This window comes from Heptranchias perlo, chromosome 5 (assembly GCF_035084215.1).
Source record: "Heptranchias perlo isolate sHepPer1 chromosome 5, sHepPer1.hap1, whole genome shotgun sequence".
In the NCBI taxonomy this organism is placed as follows: Eukaryota; Metazoa; Chordata; class Chondrichthyes; order Hexanchiformes; family Hexanchidae; genus Heptranchias; species Heptranchias perlo.
This window is the reverse complement of record NC_090329.1, coordinates 66,210,554-66,237,233: the sequence shown is the minus strand read 5'-3', so window position 1 is coordinate 66,237,233 and position 26,680 is coordinate 66,210,554. Positions and strand designations below refer to the sequence as shown.

General features: G+C 45.1%; 1 protein-coding gene across 1 annotated transcript in view; it reads right to left on the bottom strand.

Moving 5' to 3' along the window:
- The window catches only part of LOC137321401 (adhesion G protein-coupled receptor F4-like), a 118,566-nt gene that overhangs the window by 44,834 nt on the left and 47,052 nt on the right, over positions 1–26,680 (bottom strand). Inside the window, exons 6-9 of the mRNA XM_067983789.1 lie at positions 25,706–25,812; positions 15,863–15,921; positions 5,105–5,207; positions 2,547–2,750 (exon numbers count right to left, since the gene is read on the bottom strand). Coding sequence (XP_067839890.1) covers positions 2,547–2,750; positions 5,105–5,207; positions 15,863–15,921; positions 25,706–25,812 — 473 coding nt within the window. The remainder of the gene's footprint in view (positions 1–2,546; positions 2,751–5,104; positions 5,208–15,862; positions 15,922–25,705; positions 25,813–26,680) is intronic.

Genomic DNA, 26,680 nt, shown 5'->3' with positions numbered 1-26,680 from the left:
AGATTATATTTAGTCGATAGAATTTCGCTTGATTTTAAATTAATTAGTATTTAATTATTCTGAATATTTATTTATTTAACTATTTATTTATAGTTTATAGTTAAAGGTAGAGTGTGTAGGTGTATTAAACACTTAGTTTAATTTCCTCAGGTTCTGCCGCTCCCCACTCTGTGCTAACTGTCACGTCACCTTTTGAGATATTTCGCTGGGTTTGTTTAACTATTTTGATTTCTGCTCTTTTTAACTGTTTAGCTTTAAGGCTTTTTAACTAACACTAACAGACCAACCATGAAAAATACTAACGACCACTAAAGACACTAACCATTAAACACAATAACCACTAAAAACACTTATCAATAAACTAAACACTTACACTGACTTACCCTCAGCACTCATCTGTTACGTCCTTTTTTGACTTTATAAAAAATTTTTTTTTTTGATTTTGCAGCTCAGGTTCGCCTTCCTCTTTTATTCTCCCATGTCCGCTCTGGCCAGCCTCTTTTATTCACTGTAGTGCATCTTGTAGATAGTACATACTGCAGCCACAGTGCAGCAGTGGTGGAGGGGATACTGAAGTCAGTGGCAGGTCTGCCGATCAAGCAAACTGCTTTTGTGCCAGATGCTGTCGAGTTTCATGAGTACAATTATGACTGTACGGTGGTGAGTATTCCATCACAGTCCTGACTTGTGCCTTGCAGATGCTTTGAGAGGCTTTGAGGGCTCAGGAGGTGCCCAGCCACTGCCCTGATCTTGAAGCCACAATGGTGATTTGGCTGGTTCAGTTAAACTTCAGATTAATGGTAATCCCGAGGATTTTAATGATTGTACTGCTGTTGAAGATCAGGGGGATGTGGTTGGACTTTTGTTTTGAAGGTGATCATTGTCTAACAGTTAGGTGGGACGAATGTTACCCATCACTAGTCAAGCCTGGATGTTAGATATTAACCACTTTAACGTCAGTGTCCATGTGACCTCATCATTTTTGTATCTTCAGGTCCAACAAATAAACGCGACAATTACAGACCATTCAGCCTAACGTCGGTGATGGGGAAACTTTTAGAGACAATAATCCGGGACAAAATTAATTGGCACTTGGAAAAGTATGGGCTAATAAATGAAAGTCAGCACGGATTTGTTAAAGGAAAATCATGTTTGACTAACTTGATTGAATTATTTGATGATGTAATAGAGAGGGTTGATGAGGATAGTGCGGTTGATGTTGTGTATATAGACTTTCAAAAGGCATTTGATAAAATAGCACATAATAGACTTGTTAGCAAAATTAAAGCCCATGGGATTAAAGGGACAGTGGCAGTGTGGATACAAAATTGGCTATGGGACAGAAAGCAGAGAGTAGTGGTGAAAGGTTGTTTTTCAGACTGGAGGGAAGTATACAGTGGTGTTTCCCAGGGGTCAGTATTAGGACCACTGCTCTTTTTGATATATATTAATGACCTGGACTTGGGTATACAGGGTATAATTTCAAAGTTTCAGATGACACGAAACTTGGAAATTTAGTAAACAATGTGAAGGATAGTAACAGACTTCAGGAGGACATGGACAGACTGGTGAAATGGGCAGACACATGGCAGATGGAATTTAACGCAGAGAAGTGTGAAGTGATGCATTTTTGTAAGAAAAACGAGGAGGGGCATTATAAACTAAATGGTACAATTTTAAAGGTGGTGCAGGAACGGAGAGACCTTGGGGTGCACATACACAAATCTTTGAATGTGGCAGGACAAGTTGAGAAGGCTGTTAAAAAAGTATATCGGATCCTGGGCTTTCTTACTAGAGGCATAGAGTACAAAAGCAAGGAAGTTATGCTAAATCTCTATAAAACATTGGTTAGACCTCAGCTGGAGAACTGTGTTCAATTCTGGGCACCACACTTTAGGAAGGATGTCAAGGCCTTAGAAAGGGTGTAGAAGAGATTTACTGGAACGGTACCAGGGATGATGGACTTCAGTTATGTGGAGAGACTGGAGAAGCTGGAGTTGTTCTCCTTAGAACAGAGAAGATTGAGGGGAGATTTGATAGAGGTGTTCAAAATTATAATCGGTAAACAAGGAGAAACTGTTTCCAGTTGTAGAAGGGTCGGTATCCAGAGGACGCAGATTTAAGGTGATCGGTAAAAGAGCCAGAGGCAACATAAGGAAACATTTTTTATGCAGTGAGTTGTAATGATCTGGAATGCACTGCCTGAAAGAGTGGTGGAAGCAGATTCAATAATAACTTTCAAAAGGGAATTGGATAAATACTTGAAGGGAAAAAATTGACAGGGCTATGGGGAAAGAGCAGGGGAATGGGACTAAATGAATAACTCTTTTGAAAAGCCGGCAAAGGCACGATGAGACGAATGGCCTCCTCCTGTGCTGTACCTACTATGACACTATGAAATATTTATAAATTGTGATCATTAGCACAATTGTTTTAAACCAGCTAACACCTGCGTTAAAATAATGCAGTGAAGAATTTGGTATGAGCAAGTTTTACATTTGAATAAGAACAGCGCCTACTGTGGATTCTACTCTTACAATCCATACCTGTAGAAGAATATTGTTGATTGCAGGTGATATACAGAAATTTAATTCCGCTTCATACTTTCCATTTCTTCCACATTTTCTCCTCATGGTTCCTGTCTGCCCATCGCAGGGGATTTCTGCGGTTTCACCATAATTTGTTGTGCCATAATCTGGATCACTGCATGGTATTTTATCATCTGTTTCAAGAAAGCAACATTCATACAGCTTTCCAAAAGCTATACAATCTGGTTCTTACTGTTCCTATAAAATTATGTTTTGTTCCACACTCACTGTTTTGAGCATACTTGATTATTGCCATGTGAAAATATGCCACAATGTGAAATAAATGCTTAAAAGATCAATGGAAAATAACTAATGAAGCAGTCCGTGCCCGCATGCAGCAAGACCTGGACAACATCCAGGCTTGGGCTCATAAGTGGCAAGTAACATTCGCGCCAGATAAGTGCCAGGCAATGAGCATCTCCAACAAGAGAGAGTCCAACCATCTTCCCTTGACATTCAACGGCATTACCATCGCCGAATCCCCCACCATCAACATCCTGGGGGTCACCATTGACCAGAAACTTAACTGGACCAGCCATATAAATACTGTGGCTACAAGAGCAGGTCAGAGGCTGGGTATTCTGCGGCGAGTGACTCACCTCCTGACTCCCCAAAGTCTTTCCACCATTTACAAGGCACAAGTCAGAAGTGTGATAGAATACTCTCCACTTGCTTGGATGAGTGCAGCTCCAACAACACTCAAAAAGCTCGACACCATCCAAGATAAAGCAGCCCGCTTGATTGGCACCCCATCCACCACCCTAAACATTCATTCCCTTCACCACTGGCGCACTGTGGCTGCAGTGTGTACCATCCACAGGATGCACTGCAGCAAATCGCCAAGGCTTCTTCGACAGCACCTCCCAAACCCGCGACCTCTACCACCTAGAAGGACAAGAGCATCAGGCACATGGGAACAACACCACCTGCACGTTCCCCTCCAAGTCACACACCATCCCGACTTGGAAATATATCACCGTTCCTTCACTGTCGCTGGGTCAAAATCCTGGAACTCCCTACCTAACAGCACTGTGGGAGAACCGTCACCACACGGACTGCAGCGGTTCAAGAAGGCGGCTCACCACCACCTTCTCGAGGGCAATTAGGGATGGGCAATAAATGCTGGCCTCGCCAGCGACGCCCAGATCCCATGAACGAATTTTTTAAAAATTTTTTTTTAAATATGCTCCCCATGTGGGTACTGCAAAATTGCACTGGATGGAGGCAGGAGGTCATGTAATGAAACTTCCAGGAATTCATCCAACCAGGGTTGGCAACCCTAGGTTAAAATCAAGGCTTCTCTTTCCAGTTAACATGCACACCATCAGAGCTATTTCTATAAAATAAGAAGATAAATGAGAGAAAAGGTTCCACTGTAATGGCATTTTGAAAAACTACAATATGGCTCTTGCCATCTGTCCCAGGTCTTACAACTTGTATTCTGACAAATTCGCCACTTCACCACCAAGGGAGAATTCAAGTTGAATGATTCTGCTTTCCATGTTTCAATGTCTTGCATCTAATACCGTAGTTTGAGTTTTAGAAGGGTAATCATGAAGCCTACATTCGAACTGGCAGTAATTTTCACATGTTGTCATGCATTATTTGGCAATCTAGGCACTAAAGCTACAATGGAAACTATTAATCCCAGTTCACAAATTCTGATGTAGCCATCGAGTGGCAAAAAGTATGTTATGCTGGAGGACTAAAAGCACCAACTGAGCCAATTATTGGGGGAAGGCACTGAATCCAATTAAAGTGCATCTCAGAAAAGAGGAAATTGGGACAGACAGCCATTGCATCAGGTCTGTTCCCTCACAACACAGCTCTGCTCCCATTTCCATCCCTAACCGAAGTTCCCAAGGAAAGCCCAGTCAGGGGTGGACCTGTGCCAGAAGGGTACAGGCAAATTGTCTAGGTCAGGGAAGTTAGATACACACCTCTCTCAGCAGGTACAGCACATGTCTTCCAACCAACAGACAACCTAAGAGGAAAATTGGTCCTCATAAAAAAACATTCAGAATTGGAGCATCAACAACTCCAACTGTGCAGCCTTTAGGCAAGGAAACAATAGCAGTCATGCATATTTTGGCCACTGGATCGTCCAAACACCAAAGGAATGAAAAGTGATATCATCAATTATCGACAAAGCAGCAACATCCTGAAAGGTTATGCAAGTCTGGTTTAAATTCTTCTTTGTGCTAAAATTCACATTTTTCAACCATCCCTGCTCCCATAATTCCTACAGAGAGTAATAGGAGTCCTGATTAGATAGTTAACTGTGAGATGAGCACATTTCTTACCACCAATGGCTCAGACTATGCAGCATCCCTAGTAAGTGAATGTACTTACCATTACATAATTGCCGAAAAGTGTTTTAACATCCAACAATGCAAATATAGACACCCTATTTAGTTAGGCAATAAGTATTCCATTTCTACCATAAACTACACATTTATAACTTGAAACTTTCTATCAAAATTATTTTCTTATGCAAAAATCTACTTACCGGGTACTAATATGTATTTTTCAGAAAGAATTTTGCTGCTGGATTTGATATCAGCATCACTTAAACTCCTGTTAGTGCGTACGTCATAGAGCACAACTACACTCCCGTTCCTAAATTAATAAAGATAAGAGGAGAGGATTATTACAGCCATTTTCTTAAAAAAAAGTCATTCAAACTGGAATTAAAAATACTAAGAACTTAACGAATGGGAGTTTCTGCCTTTATCTTATATCGTTTGCAGTTGCTAGGATGAAAGTAGAAGCTGCTTTCTTTTCAATAAGCCTCAAAATCTGAAATTGGAGACTCACCAGCCTGGATTTTCCACTGAAGTTTCAGTGGCTCCCCAGTGTAGGACATGCAATGCATCTGCCCATACGTACAAATGATGGGAATAAGTCATGTGATGTCTTTTCCATTATTTTTCTCCCAGCAATGCTGAGTGCTAAGACCCCAGTGCATTCCCAGCATCCAGGAGAGCAGGTGGGACGGCAAAATTAAAAAACTAAAGTGCAAATTTCACCTAAGAAATTGCAGGATGATCTTATAAAAAATGTTGTCTTTTATTCACTTTGGGGCTTCCCTGAGGCAGCTGGCCGCCCGCACTGTGACCTGGTAAAAGGGTAGTCAAAGGAAGAGTGGGGGCAATTCGGGACCAAAAAGGTGATCTTCATGTGGAGGCAGAGGACATGGCTGAGGCACTAAACATATAGGGCTCGATGTTACCAGGGCTGTGGGTTCGCGGCAGGGGGGGCTATTGGGCACGTGGGTAACGCGCCCGGTGAAATCAGTCTGCCCCCTGCGCGATCACAACCTAATTGGATCCACTTACTTGGTCTTCCGGGTTCCCCACTGCTGATCTGCGCGTCGGTAAGCTCTGTCAGCTGGAGGAGCTCTATTTAAAGGGGCAGTCCTCCACTGACAGATGCTGCAAGAAATAGGAAAAATTACAGCATGGAGCAGCCCAGGGGGAAGGCTGCTCCCAGTTTAATGATGCCTCACTCCAGGTCCTACTGGATGGGGTGAGGAGGAGGGGGAGGACAGAGCTCTTCCCCCCAGCGGGCGGGAGGAAGCGGCCTGCCTCTGCCAACAGGAAGGCCTGGCTCGAGGTGGCAGAGGAGGTCACCTGCACCACCAACATATCGCCCACCTGCATACAGTGCAGGAGGCGCTCCAATGACCTAAGTAGGTCAGCCAAAGTGAGTACACTTACTCATTCCCCTACACTCCATCTGCCACATCACCGCCCCCACCCCACATCTCCTTCTGCACTGCCAACACTACTCTGTCACATCACCCCTCATACCCACTCAAACCTCATCCTCATCTTACCTGCATTTACTCACCTCGCCAGTACTCATCACGCCACTACCACTCAACCCAATCCTCATACAATCTCATGGCTCTATCTCATACTCACCCTGTCATGCATCTCTTTCACGGTCAGCCTCACTCAACCTGCCACTACCTGTGCAGCAACCACAGGGCATGCGTCACATATGTGCAGTTGGCAGCGTAAGGCAAACGTGTCGTGAGCATGAAGGGGATGCACAAGGGTGTTTGAGGGTTTGTCATGGTTTTTACTTATATTTAATTTCTGACCAACTCACATTACATATTATATTGGCACCACTACTGCCACGTCTTTGCGAATCTTGTCTGGTTTGTGCAATAATGCCCTTTCCTGAGGATCACAATGAGGACCCACAACTGATGACACCCACTGTGTCACTGCAGAGTGGGTGTAGGTGTATTTGCAGGGCTCTTTTGCGCAGACGATTGAGAGACGTCGGCGATGTCCCCGGTGGCACCCTGGAAGGATGCGGAGGAGAAGTTGTTGAGGGCAGTGGTGACTTTGACAGCGACAGGTAAGAAGATGGTGTTCGGGCCAACCGGGAGCAGGTCGGCATGAAGGAGGCTGCAGATGTCCACGACTACATGTCGAGTGACTCTGAGCTTCCGTGTGCACTGCTGCTCAGAGAGGTCCAGGAAGCTGAGCCTCGGTCTGTGGACCCTGTGGCGAGGGTAGTGCCCTCTGTGACGCATCTCTCTCTGCGGTTGCCCTCCCTCCTGCCGTGCAGTGGATGTGTCACAGCACTGTGTTGTGGAGCTCCACGTGTCAGAGGTGGACGGCGTGGCCGGCGAGGCTGGTGATGCTGTTCACCCTCCGAGGAGGTCATGACTGCAGCTACGGCGGCCCCCATCCGCAAGATGTACATCTGAGGGGGTCTGCAAGGTAGGTACATGTCTCTGGACCCCGGGGTAAGTGTGCAAGTTGGTGAATTTTCTTGTCAGGAGGAGGGTGGTGGAGGCCAAACTTTGTCCCAAGTGACAGAGTGGCCTCCTGCAATGAGTGAGGGTCTCCCCCCCCCCCACCTGTCAAATGGACCTTTGCAGCTGCCTCAGGCTGACAGCTGCAACACGTCCATTTGAACTGGGAGTGTTTCCCCCAGTATGGGAAACAGTCCCAGTTGTCTATAAAATCCCACCCCTCCTCACATATTCACTTAATCAGGTCAGTTAATGACCTGAAATAGCACAATAAATACTTTCAAGTGGCACCCCGCCGGCTTTAATTGCCTGCGGGTATCCCACATGCGGGGGCTGTGCGCGCACGTCGGCGCATCTGTAGGGAACCCGGAAGTGGGCGGGTTGGAGCCGGGCTCCGGACCCGCTCCGGGATTCCCCGATTTTGAGAGCCCCCCCGCCAGGTACGCACCCGATAGCGGGTGCTAAAATGAAGCCCATACTTTCCATCTGTCTTCACTAAAGAAGAAGATGCTGCCAATGTCACAGTGAAGGAGGAAATGGTAGAGAAATTGGATAGAATAAAATAGATAAAGAGGAGGTACTTAAAAAGTTGACAGCACTCAAAGTAGAAACGTCACCCGGTCAGGATGGGATGCAGAGGGCTCTGGTCACAATCTTCCAATTCTCCTTAGGATATGGAAGTGATGTCAGAGGACTGGAGGATTGCAAATGTTACACCCCTGTTCAAAAAAGGGAGAGGGATAAACCTGGCAACTACAGGCCAGTCAGCCTAACGTCGGTGGTGAGGAAACTCTTAGAGACATTAATCAGGGTCAAAATTAATTGGCACTTGAAAAAATATGGGTTAATAAATGAAAGTGAGCACGGATTTGTTAAAGGCAAATCATGTTTGACTAACTTGATTGAGTTCTTTGATCGAGTAACGGAGGGGGTTGATGAGGTTAGTGTGGTTGATGTGTGTATGGACTTTCAAAAGGCTTTTGATAAAGTAAAGACTTGTTAGCAAAATTAAAGCCCATGGGGTTAAAGGGGCAGTGGGAGTGCGGGTACAAAATTGGCTAGGAGACAGAAAGCAGAGAGTAGTGGTGACCGATTGTTTTGCAGACTAGAAGAAAGTATACAGCCGTGTTCCCCAGGGGCCGATGTTGGGACACTGCTTTTTTTGATATATATTAATGACCTGCACTTCGGTACACAGGGCATAATTTCACAGTTTGCAGATGACACGAAACTCAGAAATGTAGCAAACAGTGAGAAGGATAGTAACAGACTTCAGGAGGACATAGACTGGTGAAATGGGCAGATAAAATGGCAGATGAAATTTAACGCAGAGAAGTGATTTATTTTGGTAGGAAGAATAAGGAGAGGCAATATAAACTGAATGGTACAATTTTAAAGAGGGTGCAGGAACACAGTGACCTGGGAGTATATGTGCACAAGTTTTTAAAGGCGGCAGAACAAGTTGAGAAGGCTGTTAAAAAAGTATACGAGATCCTTAGATTTATAAATGGTACAATATTAAAGGGGGTGCAGGAACAGAGAGACCTGGAGGTATATGTACATAAATCTTTGAAGGTGGCAGGACAAGTTGAGAAGTCTGTTAAAAAAGCATACGGGATCCTGGGCTTTATTAATAGAGGCATAGAGTACAAAAGCAAGGAAGTTATGATAAATATTTATAAAATACTCATTAGCCCTAAGCTGGAGTATTGTGTCCAATTCTGGGCACCACATTTTAGGGAGGATGTCAAGGACTTCGAGAGGAGGCAGGGGAGATTTACTAGAATGTTATCTGGGATGAGAGATTTCAGTTATGTGGAGAGACTAGAGAATCTGGGGCTGTTCTCCTTAGAGCAGAGAAGGTTAAGGAGAGATTTGATAGAGATGTTCAAAATCATGAACGGTTTAAATAAGGTAAATAAGGAGAAACTGTTTCCAGTGACAGAAGGTTCGTAACCAGAGGACACAGATTTAAGGTAATTGGCAAAAGAAGCAGAGGCGACATGAGGAAATAAATTTTATCCAGCGAGTTGTATTGATCTGGAATGCACTGCCTGAAAGGGTGGCGGAAGCAGATTCAATAATAACTTTCAAAAGGGAATAGGATAAATACTTGAAGGGGAAAAATTTGCAGGGCTATGAGGATAGAGCAGCGGAGGGGGGCTAATTGGATAGCTCTTCCAAAGAGCCAGCACAGGCACGATGGACCGAATGGCTTCCTTCTGTGTTGTACCATACTATGTTACAATGATAACGTGGCTCACAGGAGACTTCAGCCGTTTGGTATAAGAGAAAATGTAGCCGCCTGGATAGAAAGCCAACAATGAGTTTAGTTTTCTCTATTGTTGGTTCTATGATTCCATTACCTGCTACAGCCCTGAGGCAGCTGGCCACCCGCACTGTGACAGATTCCCAATGACCTGCTGCAGCCATTCTCTGCACAGCTAAAATATGCACATCAGCTGGGGGCAGGGGCAGGGACAGGCTATTGCGTTGGGTAGAATTCCTGCCATATAACGGTGCTCCAGGATTCACCAAAGCAAAAAGTCCTGACCACTATATGTATGAAGTGTAAGTATAAGTATAAAGTGTGTCTGATTTAAAATGAATGCAGGGAAATCTGGCATGTCCATTACAGATATGCAATCCTCCATGCCCACTTTCCTCACTGTACTGCACCCGGGTGATCCTTGATGCCAAGAGAAATAACAGGAAAATCTACTTCCAGTTGTCTCAATCCAAGTGTGAATTGTATGGTATACTGTAAAGCAAATGCTGGAGACTCAGATAATGTAGGCTAGATTATCTGATCATCACACTTGGCAGTAACCCATTAAAATGAATGTGCTATCATTGGTATCGTGATTGTGTACGATCTGTAATGTATTGATTTGAATTGTACTGGTTTGAAATTGTGCTATTTACACAAAATTTTAAGATACACGCAGTTCAATGAAATAAAGTATATTTTGAAATAAATAAAAATCATTGGCATCGCAATCAAAAGACCTATACTGGTATATTTAGCTTCTTTGAATCCCATGAGACCATATTTATGCATTGCACATTTGATCACGGGTGTTTGGCAGCACAGTCTTCCAAGGGAAAATTTTCAGTCCTGTGGAATACATCCAGATCTAGGCTTTCCTATTTGTCTTGCCAATTTTAGGGTGGGCAACATCACAAAATCAGTTAGGGATGTGTAACATTATATTCCCACCCATGGAAGCATCAGTTTTGAATTTCTGCCAGAAGTGACATCAACAGGAAGCACCTACTCAAATACGGGTGCATGAATTACATGTTAACCGATGTTAATAGCATCAGACGTCAAACTTCCTGATTTAATTTCTGTCCAAAATTAACTATGCTGGGATAATACGATGCCCCATGTTTCTAGGCAGCAATGTAGATGCAAAAGTATTGTACTGACAAAGAGGTCTAAAATTTGCATTTTTCAAAACCTTTTCTTAGTTTTTTTTGGAGGGGGTGGTGGAATCCTGCTCACTATTTCATCAAAGTTTGCACTTCTGCCTTCTGCTTTGTGCTTCCATCATTGCCAACCCCCCATTCACTATAGAGTGGGAATCCAAAAGGAAAACCTAAAATATGGAGATCAACCAGTGTCAGGAGCAGGCCATTGGAAATTTCTCTCTATCAGTGTTACTTAGAGAAAGAAGTGGAGGAGGAGGAGATGGAGGAACAACATAGGGAGGTCAGGCATCACAGGAGGCATATGACACCACCCTCTGGTACTCTCACTCCAGAATATAGAGACCCAGGCCCTCCTAACATCACCCAACCCAGAAGCATTGCTTGCAGTGGCTGTACTTCACATGAGAGGACATCAATGGGTTATACCATATGCTACAAGCTAACCTAGAAGCCACCGGCAACACAGCTCCAAACTTGTAGTGCTTGTGAAGGTCACCACTGCCTGAATTCGGATGTTACAGGGTCATTTCAGGTTGCCTTACAGGACATCAGTAACATTCTTCAATTGTCTGTGCAGCAATGCATGATGCAAGTTACAGATGCTTGAGCAAGCCAGTTCATCACCTTCTCTGTGGACAGCCAACAGCAGATTGACAGGGTCCTGCAATTTTATTATGGGGCAGCAGGGGGTTTAGGCAGCCAAGCAGTAGCAGCATGAAGAGACTGCAGAGAACAACCCATTACTAGCTGCAAGAGACACTTATGCCAAACGATGGGTACTCTTGACTACCAGATCTGTTCACTGCACGAACAGTCCAATCTATATCTTCCCTCTTCCTGTCCAACCTTGTTTTTTTTTAAATAACATTGGTGAAAATCTATTCTTCATAGGTGGCAAGTTTTTCCAAATCTGTAGTGTCACTGAAATCAGTTTTGTACTAGTATCCTTTAGAGCTGTGATAATATTGGGCAAGAAGGCGGGAAGAGAGGCTGCCGTTTTCAAGCGGGCCCCAATTTAGGCAACGAGGGCTCCCATTGGAAACAAGCTGGGGACTCATATTATAGTGCACGTCAAGGTCCTGTGACATCGTTAAGGCCCCGGTACCAATTTGGTGCAGTTAAGTGCGGTGCCCACTGAATGCTGGACCCACCCACTACACAAGAGTAGGAAATGGTAGTAAAAGGGATCACTGGAAGCTCTGGGAGCAATAAAAAAAAATAATTTATTTGGCATTTTTTGGCCAACTGGATAAGCATAATTGCTGTCCCAGCACCTTACTGCTAGTCGCCCACCCCTTCTGCAATGCTTTCCATTGCCCCTACCCCCATCGGCCCAGCCAGCTCCTACTGATCCCAAGCTGTAGGCCAGTGCTCTGTGAATGGCCTGATGAATTTCCTGCCTCCCACCTCAACCCCCCCCAAAAACAGTGAGCTGCTCATCAGTGCTCTAAACAGGCTGGCAGCTCACCAGTTGAATGCAAGTGAAGCCTGGCCAAAATGATTCGGGCCTTTCACTGGTAATTTGGGGTGGGCTTGGTGATTTCTCTGCCCACCACACACCCGATGTACACTGAAGATGAAAATCAAGCACAATATCTCACAGCACCCTGCTCCCTCTCATCAACATTTACAAGTGGCAGCACAGCTACACACATCTTTACCAGGAGATTGGTGGAACGCAGGAACTGATGTAAGCTGCTTAAAATGGTCTTTTACGCCATTTCTCCAGGTGTTCCTCGCAGAAATTCAGGATCAATGTTTTTAAAGTGTTATAAGGTGCTGTTAGTGAGTTTGAGGAGATAGCACGGGGTGAGAAAGATCAAGAGGAGAAGCAAAGAGCACATTATGTGGCTGCCATCAATTGCCCCTGTACTTTGGAAAATGCAACATTGCAGTCAAGTCAAGTTCAAATGGTACAGGAAGCCAGTCAAGTGGGGGGAGTAAAAAGGAAGGTGGTTGTAGTAGGCGACAGTATAGTTAAGGGGATAGACACTGTTCTCTGCAGCCAGGAGCATGAGTCCCGAAGGCTATGTTGCCTACCAGGGTTAAGGACATCTCCTCCGGGCTGGAGAAGAACTTGGAGTGGGAGGGGGAGGATCCCATAGGTACCAATGACATAGGTAGGACTAAGAAAAAGGTTCTGCTGAGAGAGTTTGAGCAGCTAGGGACTATATTAAAAAGCAGAACCACAAAGGTAATAATCTCTGGGTTATTATCTGAGCCACGAGCAAATTGGCATAGGGTAAACAAGATCAGCGAGATGATTGCGTGGCTCAAAGATTGGTGTGGGAGAAGTGGGTTTCGATTCGTTGGGCACTGGCACCAGTACTGGGGAAAGACAGAGCTGTTCCGTTGGGACGGACCACACCTGAACCATGCTGGGACCAGAGTTCTAGCGAATCGAATAGCTAGGGAGGTAGATAGGGCTTTAAACTAAATAAGTGGGGGAAGGTCCCGGTGGAGAGAAATCTAGAATGCTAAAGAGAAAAGACAAGGAAGCAGTGCAGGAAAGTGATTGGGGTAAGGAAAAACTGATTGTGTCAGGAAGGGACAGAGCGTACAAACAAAAGAGTGTACTAACAAATAGGGTCCGGGTAAGAAAAGATGGTAATAAGACAAATAGGGCCATAGTACAAAAAATGTTAAGATGTCTAAAAATGTTAAAAAGACAATTCTAAAGGCACTGTATCTGAATGCACAAAGCATTCATAATAAGGTAGACAAATTAACAGCGCAAATAGATGTAAACAGATATGATATAATTGCGATTACGGAGACATGGGTGCAGGGTGACCAAGGCTGGGAGCTGAATATCCAAGGGTATTCGATATTTAGGAAGGACAGGCAAAAAGGAAAAGGAGGTGGGGTGGCGTTGTTAGTAAAGGATGAGATCAGAGCAATAGTGAGAAAGGATATTGGCTCAGAAAATCAAGATGTAGAATCAGTCTGGGTGGAGTTAAGGAGCACCAAGGGGCAGAAAACATTGGTGGGAGTTGTCTATAGGCCTCCAAACAATAGTGATAATGTAGGGGACGGCATCAAACAGGAAATTAGAGATGCATGTAACAAGGGTACTACATTAATATACATTTAGACTGGCCAAACCAAATTAGCAATAATACTGTGGAGGATGAATTCCTGGAGTGTGTCCGAAATGTTTTTTTAGACCAGTACGTTGAGGAGCCAACCAGGGAACAGGCTATCCTAGATTGGGTATTGTGCAATGAGAAGGGGTTAATTAATAATCTTGTTGTGCGGGGTCCTTTAGGTAAGAGTGACCATAACATGACAGAATTCTTCATTAAGATGGAAAGTGAAGTCGTCCAATCCGAAACTAGAGTCCTAAATAAAGGAAACTATGAAGGTATGAGGAGTGAATTGGCTAAGATCAATTGGGAAGCTTCATTAAAAGGCATGACTGTGGATAGGCAATGGCTAACATTTAAGGAACGAATGCATGAATTGCAACAATTATACATTCCTTTCTGGGGCAAAAACACAAAAGGAAATGCAGCCCAACCATGACTAACAAAAGAAATTAAGGATAGTATTACATCCAAAGAGGAGTCATATAAAGTTGCCAGAAAAAGTAGCAAGCCTGAGGATTGGGAGCAGTTTAGAATTCAGCAAAAAAGGACCAAGAGATTGATTAAGAGGAGAAAAATACAGTATGAGAGTAAACTTTCAAGGAACATAAAAGTGGACTGTAAAAGCTTCTACAAGTGTGTAAAAAGAAAGATTAGTGACGACAAATGTAGATCCCTTACAGTCAGAAACGGGAGAATTTATAATGGGGAACAAGGAAATGGCAGAGCAATTAAACAAATACTTTGGTTCTGTCTTCACGGAAGAGGACACAAATAACTTCCCAGAAATGCTAGGGAACCAAGGGAGTATTTCTGTCCAACCATCATTTTCAAAATAATGAAAAATCATAGTTAATATTTTTTCAGAGGTCAAGTAAGCAACGTTATCTTAGAAAGAGTCATATTTTGTTGCAATTATATCTCCAACGTAACCTAACTAGATTGTCTAGGTGTGTTATGGTGTAATGGTGTTTTGCACCCAACACAACTTGCAAACACGACTTGTCATAGGTGACTCGGAGGAGTAAGAGGTAGGTAAGCAGATGAGTGATGAGGCTGAAGATCAGCAGTAACAACACAAGAGGAGGCAGAGGGTATCCAGTGACTTCTGGCTTGACAACAATATGCAAATTTAATAAGGGAAACCTTTTCATAAACCCCAACTATGTCCAGCACAGTAACGATGGGGCCGTGAACGACTCTATATCAATGCAAGTTCTTTCTTTCCAAGACAATTAATGTAGTGACAGTTGATTCTTGAACACCGCTGTCTCTTATTCTAATGCTTCTCTTAGGTGCCACCCAAATGGCCGGAGTACATGTGGTGGCTGCCTATGACATTTCATATGCCTTCTACTCAGGTCTGCAAAGTATTAATCTACTGCAGACTGTGGCCTTGAAAATCTGCAGGGCAGCACATTTTGCCATAAGTGACAAGATGCATCCGTCCTGGGCCTCTGTCCCTAACTCCCTCCCCCCCCCAAATCCCCTAAATTTATGAGGTCGGGAGAGTTCTCATGATTTGCATGCCCATGGTGGACTGGGAATGCATCTGGACTGTGTCCCACTGAAGAGTCCAGAAAGACTGGTAGAGGTGTCCAGATTTGGGGTGGGGGTGGGTGTGTTGGGTCCCCTGCCCCCTCCTATAAGTAACTTTAGGGTGCTCCTATGGTCCCATTACAAAGGGAGCCACCTTAAAATTGTATTTTTTTTAAATTGCAAAATAGATGTTCAGGATCCAGGCCATGACGATAAAGATGAAAACCTACCCTCATGTGTCCAAAACAAAATATAATCCGTAAATTTTCTAGTGTTCCATGTGTTGGATCCCACTTTCCAGCTCCTACTTATACATCAGGCTCTCTGTTTTTTGTCATTGGACCTTCAGAATAAAATGCGAGTGTGAAATAGTCTCTCCTCGAAATGTGGGCAGAAGCCTCGACACTGCCCTGATCTGTAAAGATGGTTTCACTTACGTGAATCCTATAATGTTTACTTCAGCATCGGGACGCACTTCTTTGTAGATGTTTTCAATCTAGAGAAATGGTTAGAAATAAATTAGAAAAATAACATTTTAAAAATAAATGTGAAAACAACAAAGGGTGACAAACATTTTTAGTTCTACAGGAATATATGTGTGCAAATGAAATACATTCATATCAATAATCTGGAATATATTGGGCTATGATTTACTGTAGCAGGACATCTAACAGCGTCTGCTATTAATTAGACTTGCCCTTGTACGTTTAGGTTTTTACATTTTTGCGGGAAGTTGCTGTAAGTGCGAGCTGATAACATCACAGTGAGGGAAACAGGGCATCTGGGACCTGAGTGAACAGGGCAAGCAACTGTGTATCTCCTTAACCAATCAGATTGAAGGATTGTGAAATTAACAGTGCAAGGACTGAGAAGGAAGTGTAAATTAGAGGGGGTGAATTCAATGTCAAATCAGGTACAGAAAGAGAAATAAAGAGGGAAAGAAAGATTGGATTAAAAGAGAGAGAAAAAAGAGACAGAAGGGAAAAGTAGGAAAAAATGTTTTAATTTAAAATTTTACATTTTTAAAATCTCCAACAATTAAAACCCGAAGGAATGAGACTCCACACTTGTAATAGTTAATTTTCAGTACCAGAGAGGTTGACAGGCAATAATTAACACTTATCACATCGTTAAAAGGCTATTTGAAAACATTTTGAGGTGATTTCAGAATTATCGGCATATTGCTTTGGCTAGTAAGTACATTATCCACACCAGGAAGAGCTCCATTTTTTAGAAACACACTCAAGGAGAGTCCGAGAGCGAGAGGAGAGTCCGAAAGGTGAGCGCGGTGTAAAAGGAGAGTCCGAGAGGTGAGCGCGGTGTAAAAGGAGAGTCTGAGAGCGGGAGGAGAGTCTGAGAGGTGAGCGTGGTGTAAAAGGAGAGTCCGAGAGTGGGAGGAGAGTCTGAGAGGTGAGCGCGGTGTAAAAGGAGAGTCCGAGAGTGGGAGGAGAGTCCGAGAGTGGGAGGAGAGTCCGAGAGTGGGAGGAGAGTCCGAGAGCGGGAGGAGAGTCCGAGAGCGAGAGGAGAGTCCGAAAGGTGAGCGCGGTGTAAAAGGAGAGTCCAAGAGCGGGAGGAGAGTCTGAGAGATGAGCGCGGTGTAAAAGGAGAGTCTGAGAGCGGAAGGAGAGTCTGAGAGGTGAGCGCGGTGTAAAAGGAGAGTCCGAGAGCGGGAGGAGAGTCCGAGAGCGGGAGGAGAGTCCGAGAGGTGAGCGCAGTGTAAAAGGAGAGTCCCAGAGCGGGAGGAGAGTCCGAGAGGTGAGCGTGGTGTAAAAGGAGAGTCTGAGAGCGGGAGGAGAGTCTGAGAGGTGAGCGCAGTGTAAAAGGAGAGTCTGAGAGCGGGAGGAGAGTCCGAGAGGTGAGCGCGGTGTAAAAGGAGAGTCTGAGAGCGGGAGGAGAGTCTGAGAGGTGAGCGCAGTGTAAAAGGAGAGTCTTAGAGCGGGAGGAGAGTCTGAGAGGTGAGCGCGGTGTAAAAGGAGAGTCTGAGAGCAGGAGGAGAGTCTGAGAGGTGAGCGCGGTGTAAAAGGAGAGTCTGAGAGCGGGAGGAGAGTCCGAGAGGTGAGCGCGGTGTAAAAGGAGAGTCTTAGAGCGGGAGGAGAGTCTGAGAGGTGAGCGCGGTGTAAAAGGAGAGTCTGAGAGCAGGAGGAGAGTCTGAGAGGTGAGCGCGGTGTAAAAGGAGAGTCTGAGAGCGGGAGGAGAGTCCGAGAGGTGAGCGCGGTGTAAAAGGAGAGTCTGAGAGCGGGAGGAGAGTCTGAGAGGTGAGCGCGGTGTAAAAGGAGAGTCTGAGAGCGGGAGGAGAGTCCCAGAGCGGGAGGAGAGTCTGAGAGGTGAGCACGGTGTAAAAGGAGAGTCCGAGAGCGGGAGGAGAGTCCCAGAGCGCGAGGAGAGTCCGAGAGGTGAGCGCGGTGTAAAAGGAGAGTCCGAGAGGTGAGCGTGGTGTAAAAGGAGAGTCCCTGAGGTGAGCGCGGTGTAAAAGGAGAGTCCGAGAGGTGAGCGCGGTGTAAAAGGAGAGTCCGAGAGGTGAGCGCGGTGTAAAAGGAGAGTCTGAGAGTGGGAGGAGAGTCTGAGAGGTGAGCGCGGTGTAAAAGGAGAGTCTGAGAGCGGGAGGAGAGTCTGAGAGGTGAGCGTGGTGTAAAAGGAGAGTCTGAGAGTGGGAGGAGAGTCTGAGAGGTGAGCGCAGTGTAAAAGGAGAGTCTGAGAGCGGGAGGAGAGTCTGAGAGGTGAGCGCGGTGTAAAAGGAGAGTCTGAGAGCGGGAGGAGAGTCTGAGAGGTGAGCGTGGTGTAAAAGGAGAGTCTGAGAGCGGGAGGAGAGTCTGAGAGGTGAGCGTGGTGTAAAAGGAGAGTCTGAGAGTGGGAGGAGAGTCTGAGAGCGGGAGGAGAGTCTGAGAGGTGAGCGCGGTGTAAAAGGAGAGTCTGAGAGCGGGAGGAGAGTCTGAGAGGTGAGCGTGGTGTAAAAGGAGAGTCTGAGAGCGGGAGGAGAGTCTGAGAGCGGGAGGAGAGTCTGAGAGGTGAGCGCGGTGTAAAAGGAGAGTCTGAGAGCGGGAGGAGAGTCTGAGAGGTGAGCGTGGTGTAAAAGGAGAGTCTGAGAGTGGGAGGAGAGTCTGAGAGGTGAGCGCAGTGTAAAAGGAGAGTCTGAGAGCGGGAGGAGAGTCTGAGAGGTGAGCGCGGTGTAAAAGGAGAGTCTGAGAGGTGAGCGCGGTGTAAAAGGAGAGTCTGAGAGCGGGAGGAGAGTCCGAGAGGTGAGCGCGGTGTAAAAGGAGAGTCTGAGAGGTGAGCGCGGTGTAAAAGGAGAGTCTGAGAGCGGGAGGAGAATCTGAGAGGTGAGCGCAGTATAAAAGGAGAGTCTGAGAGCGGGAGGAGAGTCTGAGAGGTGAGCGCAGTGTAAAAGGAGAGTCTGAGAGCGGGAGGAGAGTCTGAGAGGTGAGCGCGGTGTAAAAGGAGAGTCTGAGAGCGGGAGGAGAGTCTGAGAGGTGAGCGCAGTATAAAAGGAGAGTCTGAGAGCGGGAGGAGAGTCTGAGAGGTGAGCGCAGTGTAAAAGGAGAGTCTGAGAGCGGGAGGAGAGTCTGAGAGGTGAGCGCAGTGTAAAAGGAGAGTCTGAGAGCGGGAGGAGAGTCCGAGAGGTGAGCGCGGTGTAAAAGGAGAGTCCGAGAGTGGGAGGAGAGTCTGAGAGGTGAGCGCGGTGTAAAAGGAGAGTCTGAGAGCGGGAGGAGAGTCTGAGAGGTGAGCGCAGTATAAAAGGAGAGTCTGAGAGCGGGAGGAGAGTCCGAGAGGTGAGCGCAGTGTAAAAGAAGAGTCCGAGAGCGGGAGGAGAGTCCGAGAGGTGAGCGCGGTGTAAAAGGAGAGTCTGAGAGTGGGAGGAGAGTCCAAGAGCGGGAGGAGAGTCTGAGAGGTGAGCGCGGTATAAAAGGAGAGTCTGAGAGCGGGAGGAGAGTCTGAGAGGTGAGCGCGGTGTAAAAGGAGAGTCTGAGAGCGGGAGGAGAGTCCGAGAGGTGAGCGCGGTGTAAAAGGAGAGTCTGAGAGGTGAGCGCGGTGTAAAAGGAGAGTTCCGAGAGCGGGAGGAGAGTCCGAGAGGTGAGCACGGTGTAAAAGGAGAGTCTGAGAGCGGGAGGAGAGTCCGAGAGCGGGAGGAGAATCTGAGAGGTGAGCGCAGTGTAAAAGGAGAGTTCCGAGAGCGAGAGGAGAGTCCGAGAGCGGGAGGAGAGTCCGAGAGCGGGAGGAGAGTCCGAGAGCGGGAGGAGAGTCCGAGAGCGGGAGGAGAGTCCGAGAGCGGGAGGAGAGTCCGAGAGCGGGAGGAGAGTCCGAGAGCGGGAGGAGAGTCCGAGAGCGGGAGGAGAGTCCGAGAGCGGGAGGAGAGTCCGAGAGCGGGAGGAGAGTCCGAGAGCGGGAGGAGAGTCCGAGAGCGGGAGGAGAGTCCGAGAGCGGGAGGAGAGTCCGAGAGCGGGAGGAGAGTCCGAGAGGTGAGCGCGGTGTAAAAGGAGAGTCTGGAGAGCGGGAAGAGAGTCCGAGAGGTGAACGCAAATCATGGCAGCACAGCTCGCACCCATGATATACTCCTCCTGCACTACGTGGGAAGTCATGGACATGACAGGTGTCCCTAGTGACCATGTGTGCATGAAGTGTGTCCAGCTGCAGCTAATGGCTAACCGCATTTCGGAGCTGGAGCTGCGGGTGGATTCACTGTGGAGCATCCGTGATGCTGAGATTATCGTAGATAGCATGTTCAGTGAGGTGGTCACACCGCAGGTAAAGATTACGCAGGCAGAAAGGAAATGGGTGACCGCCAGGTAGAGTGAAAGGACTAGGCAGGTAGAGCAGGAGTCCCCTGGGGCCATCTCCCTCTCAAACAGATATACCACTTTGGATACTGTTGGGGGAGATGGCTTATCAGGGGAAAGCAGCAAGAGCCAAGTTCGTGGCACCACGGGTGGCTCTGCTGCACAGGAGGGGAGGAATAAGAGTGGCAGGGCTATACTGATACGGGATTCAATTGTAAAGGGAACAGACAGGCATTTCTGCGGCCGCAAACATGACTCCAGGATGGTATGTTGCCTCCCTGGTGCAGAGCGGATACAGGGCATTCTGGAGGGGGAGGGTGAACAGCCAGTCGTCGTGATCCATATCGGTACCAACGACATAGGTAAGAAAAGGGATGAGGTCCTGCAAGGTGAATTTAAGGAGTTAGGAGATAAATTAAAAAGCAGGACCTCAAAGGTAGTGTTATCAGGATTATTACCAGTGCCACGTGCTGGTGAGTATAGGAACAGGAGAATAGACCAGATGAATGTGTGGCTGCAGCGATGGTGTAGGAGGGAGAGATTTAGATTCCTGGGACATTGGGACCAGTTCTGGGAAAGGTGGGACCTGTACAAGCATGACGGGTTACACCCGAGCAGGACTGGGACCGATGTCCTCGCGGGGTTGTTTACTAGTGCTGATGGGGAAGGTTTAAACTAGAATGGCAGGGGGATGGGAACCTGAGCAGGGAGACAGAGGAGGGGGAAACAAGGATAGAAACAAAAGACAGAAAGGGAAGAAGCAATAGTGGAAGGCAGATAAAACAAGGGCGAGAAACAAATAGGGCCATAGTACAAAATGAAACTAAGATGACTAGCAATCTTAAAAAGACAAGTCTAAAGGCATTGTGTCTTAATGCACGGAGCATATTGGCTTGGAAAATCACGATGTGGAATCTATAATGGGTGGAGCTAAGAAACACCAAGGGGAAGAAAACATTGGTGGGGGTTGTCTATAGGCCCCCAAACAGTAGTGGAGATGTAGGGGAGAGCATTAAACAGGAAATTAGAGACGCATGCAAGAAGGGTACGACTATAATCATGGGTGACTTTAATATACATACAGATTGGTCAAACCAAATTAGCAATAATACTGTGGGGGAGGAATTCCTGGAGTGTGTACGTGATTGTTTTCTAGACCAGTATGTTGAGGAACCAACTGGAGAACAGGTGATCCTAGACTGGGTATTGTGCAATGAGAAAGGATTAATTAACAATCTTGTTGTGCGGGGTCCCTTAGGGAAGAGAGACCATAACATGATAGAATTCCTCATTAAGATGGAGAGTGAAGTAATTGAATCTGAAACTAGGGTCCTGCATCTAAATAAATGAAATTATGAAAGTATGAGGTGTGAGTTGGCTAGGATAGATTGGGGAACTTTACTGAAAGGGATGACGGTGGATAGGCAATGACTAATATTTAAAGAACGTGTACAGGAATTACAACAATTATTCAATTGTAAACAATTTTACAACACCAAGTTATAGTCCAGCAATTTTATTTTAAATTCACAAGCTTTCGGAGGCTTCCTCCTTCCTCAGGTGAACGTTGTTGGAAATATTCATTCCTGTCTGGCACAAAAATGAAACAGGAAAGATGGCTCAACCGTGGCTTACAAAAGAAATTAGGGATAGTATTAGATCCAAAGAGGAGACATATAAAATTGCCAGAAAAAGCGGCAAGCCTGAGGATTGGGAGCAGTTCAGAATTCAGCAAAGGAGGGCAAAGAGATTGATTAAGAGGGGAAAAATATTGTATGAGAGTAAACTAGCAGAGAACATAAAAACTGACTGTAAAAGCTTCTATAAATATGTCAAGAGAAAAAGATTAGTGAAGACAAATGTAGGTCTCTTACAGTCAGAAATGGGGGAAATTATAATGGGGAACAAAGAAATGGCAGAACAATTAAACACATACTTTGCTTCTGTCTTCACAAAGGAGGACACAAATAACCTCCCAGAAATGTTAGAGAACCAAGGGTCTAGTGAGAGGGAGGAACTGAAGGAAACCAGTATTAGTAAAATAATAGTGCTAGGGAAATTAATGGGGCTAAAGGCTGACAAATCCCCAGGGCCTGATAATCTACATCCCAGAGTACTAAAGGAAGTGGCCCTGGAAATAGTGGATGCATTAGTGATCATCTTCCAAAATTCTATAGGCTCTGGAACAGTTCCTACAGATTGGAGGGTGGCAAATGTAACCCCACTATTTAAAAAAGGAGGGAGAGAAAAAACAGGGAATTACAGACCAGTTAGCCTAACATCAGTAGTGGGGAAGATACTAGAGTCTATTATAAAAGATGTGATAACAGAACACTTGGAAGGCATTAAGCTAAATCATTAAACAAATTTAAAACAGAAATAGACAGTTTCCTAGAAGTAAAGGGAATTAGGGGTTACGGGGAGCGGGCAGGAAATTGGACATGAATTTAGATTTGAGGTTAGGATCAGATCAGCCATGATCTTATTGAATGGCGGAGCAGGCTCGAGGGGTCGATTGGCCTACTCCTGCTCCTATTTCTTATGTTCTTATGTTCTTATGTAACGGGATTGGACAAAATCAGCATGGATTTATGAAAGGGAAATCATGCTTACCAAATCTACTGGAGTTTTTTGAGGATGTAACTAGTAGAATAGATAGGGGAGAACCAGTGGATGTGGTGTTTTGGATTTTCAGAAGGCTTTTGATAAGGTCCCACACAAGAGGTTAGTATGCAAAATTAAAACACATGGAATTGGGAGGAATATACCGGATGGATTGAGAATTGGTTGACAGACAGGAAACAGAGAGTAGGAATAAACGGGTCTTTTTCCGGGTGGGAGGCAGTGACTAGTGGGGTACTGAAGGGATCAGTGCTTGGGCCCCAGTTATTCACAATATATATCAATGATTTGGATGAGGGAACTAAATGTAACATTTCCAAGTTTGCAGACGACACAAAGCTGGGGTGGAATGTGAGCTGTGAGGAGGATGCAAAGAGGCTGCAATGTGATTTAGACAAGTTGGGTGAGTGGGCAAGAACATGGCAGATGCAGTATAACATGGATAAATGTGAGGTTATCCACTTTGATTATAAAAACAGAAAGACAGATTATTATCTGAATGGCGGTAGAATGGAAAAAGGGGAGGTGCAACGAGACCTGGGTGTCCTTGTACACCAGTCGCTGAAAGCGAGCATTCAGGTGCAGCAAACAGTTAGGAAGGCGAATGATATGTTGGCCTTCATTGCAAGAGGACTTGAGCATAGGAGCAGCGATGTCTTACTGCAGTTATACAGGGCCTTGGTGAGACCACATCTGGAGTATTGTGTGCAGTTTTGGTCTCCTTATCTGAGGAAGGATGTCCTTGCCATGGAGGGTGTGCAACAAAAGTTTACCAGACTGATTCCTGGGATGGCAGGACTGACGTATGAGGAGAGATTGGGTCGACTAGGCCTATATTCACTAGAGTTTAGAAGAATGAGAGGTGATCTCATCAAAACATATAAAATTCTAACAGGACTAGACAGACTAGATGCAGGGAGGATGTTCCAGAACCAGGGGTCACAGTCTCAGGATACAGGATGAACCGAGATGAGGAGAAAATTCTTCACTCAGAGGGTGGTGAACCTGTGGAATTCTCTATGACAGAAGGCAGTGGAGGCCAAGTCATTCAATGTATTCAAGAAGGAGAAAGATATATTTCTTAATGCTAAAGGGATCAAGGGATATGAGGAAAAAGCAGGAACAGGGTACTGAGTTAGACGATCAGCCATGATCATTTTAATGGTGGAGCATGCCCGAAGGGCCGAAAGGCCTACTCTTGATCCTATTTTCTTTGTTTCTATGTTTCTATGAATTATCACTTCGAGCCTAGGAAGAGTTACCAGGTGGTTGAACATGATACCTTGAAATAACATTGGTATGGCACCCACAATGGTTTAATGCCAATGAGAACATTGTATTGAATCACCAAGAATACAACCACAGAAGGGACCAATGCAGGAAAGATCTGCTACCGGTTATGAAGAGAATTAGCTTTGAATTGCAGCAGGTTCTCTCATTTGGAAAGAGAAGTTACAGATCAGCCATGACCTGATAGAGGTCTTTAAGATTATTAAACGGTTTGATAGGGTAGACGTAGAGAAGATGTTTCCATGGCATGGACCAGTTGGGCTGAACGGCCTGTTTCTATGCTGTACATTCTATGTAATTCTATGTAGGACCACTAGGGTATGTAAATAAAAATATAAGACAGGCAGTAAGGGGTTGCCCAAAGATGATTCATGATTTTCTTCGTCAGTGCTGACATACTGTGAGAATATTTATTTTGGATTTGGTGTTAGTGTTTATCTTTGTAATGAAGTGAGGGCAAGACCTCAGGAAAGGGATATTGGCCTTGGATGGGGTACACGATTCACCAGAATGTAACCAGGGCTTAAAGGGATAAATTGTGAGGCCAGGTTGCATAAACTTGGTTTGCATTCCCTTGAGTTTATACGGTTGAGAGGTGATCTCATCAAGGTATTTAAAATGATAAACGGATTCGGTAGGGTCGATGGAGAGAAACTGTTGCCTCTTGAGGGGGATTCCAGAACAACGGGGTATAATCTTAAAATTAGAACAATCCACTTCGGAGTGAAATCAGGAAGCCCTTTCTCACACAAGGTGTGGTGGAACTCTTTCCCCCAAAAGAATTGGGCCAATTCAAATTATCGAGTCTGAGATCAATAGATTTATGTTAGGTAAGGGTATCAAGGGATATGGAGCAAAGGTGGGTAAATGAAGTTGAGGTACAGATCAGCCATGATCTAATTGAATGGAGGAACAGGCTCAAGGGGCTTAATAACCTACTCCTGGTCCCATCATCCTATTACTGCCTTTTATGATAAGCTACCTAATCTATGGAAAGCAAAAGACATTTGAGGGGTAATTTTCCAATTTTGCACTCTAGTCATGTCGGTTGGGAGCGCACATCAAAAATTCAGCCACGAGTAGAATTGGCCTATAATCTCTGGAGTTTAGAAGAATGAGAGGTGATCCCGTTGAAACATATAAGATTCTGATGGGGCTTGACAGGGTAGATGCTGAGGGGTTGTTGGCTGAAGAGTCTAGAATTTGGGGGCATAGTCTCAGGATAAGGGGTCAGCCATTTAGGGCTGAGATGAGGAGGAATTTTTTCATTCTGAGGGTTGTGAATCTTTGGAATTCTCTACCCCAGAGGGCTGTGGATGCTCAGTCATTGAGTATATTCAAGGCTGAGATAGATAGATTTTTGGACTCTAGGGGAATCAAAGGATATGAGGATCAGGCGATAAAGTGGAGTTGATGTCTACCCTTGCTCCTATTTCTTACGTTCTTATGCTGCTTAAGATTTTCTGACCATTAATAGCATAGCACAGCATACACTGAATTTCTGCTATACTCTCCTGAAGGGCAAGGCTCCGACCAGTAGCACAAAGTTAAAAAAAATACCCTTGAGTTTCTAATGTTATTCATTCAGTTACATACCAAAGTCTTAACATTTTGTGACAGGCTCTTATACAAGGGTGAGGAAGAATCTCTTAGTTCCTTTGTAAAATTCAGATCTGTAAATTGGATTGCAAATCTCCGCGTTGCTGCAAAAGAACAAAAATAGGCATCATTAATCTTTATTGTTTCAAATATAAAGAAGGTGTAATTTTTTAATAAAACTTAAGGTACTTTATATTGTGATTGAATTATGGTTATTCTATAATCCAGCATCCTCAAAGAAGTATGGGTGGAATTTTTCAGAAAAATATTATAGAAAACTGCAAATTTCATTGATTAATAAAAATAGAATGATCTTTGTGTTATTAAGAGATTCAGGCTAGTTTATAACACTACTGTTATTTATAATACTTGCTGTGTTAATATTACTTGGTGTTTTAGTTTATCCTTTGGTCAGTTTTAGTGCTGGCAGTCAATTTAGGTGCCAGCTCAGTATGTTCCATGTCTACAATAAATGATAATATTCCCTCAACATTACGAAGGATGGTGACCCACATTACTGCATTACTTGCTGAGAAATAATCTGTCATTGATGACCAGCACATTATGGTCAGGATTTTCCACTACTGTGGAATCCCAGAGCGTCTTCCGTAGGGTTCGAGTTTCATTGACTGCAAAGATGCACCCTCAACACCACCAATTTTCCAGGTTTACGCCAATTTGTATATTTTAAGGCAGGCTCCCCAGACTCTGCCAGAGAGTCTGCCCATTTGCACTGGCCATTTTATCCATTTTAACTTTTAAATCTCCCCTCCCCACCTCCGCCACACATTATGACACTGAATAACAGGCACCCCCAGCATCACTGTTGCTACAGGTGCAAGTAAGAAAAATATATTGGAGGACATATTTCTATTGTTTGCATTCCATTACAATTGCCCACCCATATATGGCAGGACACATTCTACTTCCTCATCACTTCCTGGCAGAAGTGACTCCCTGTTCCATTCAATT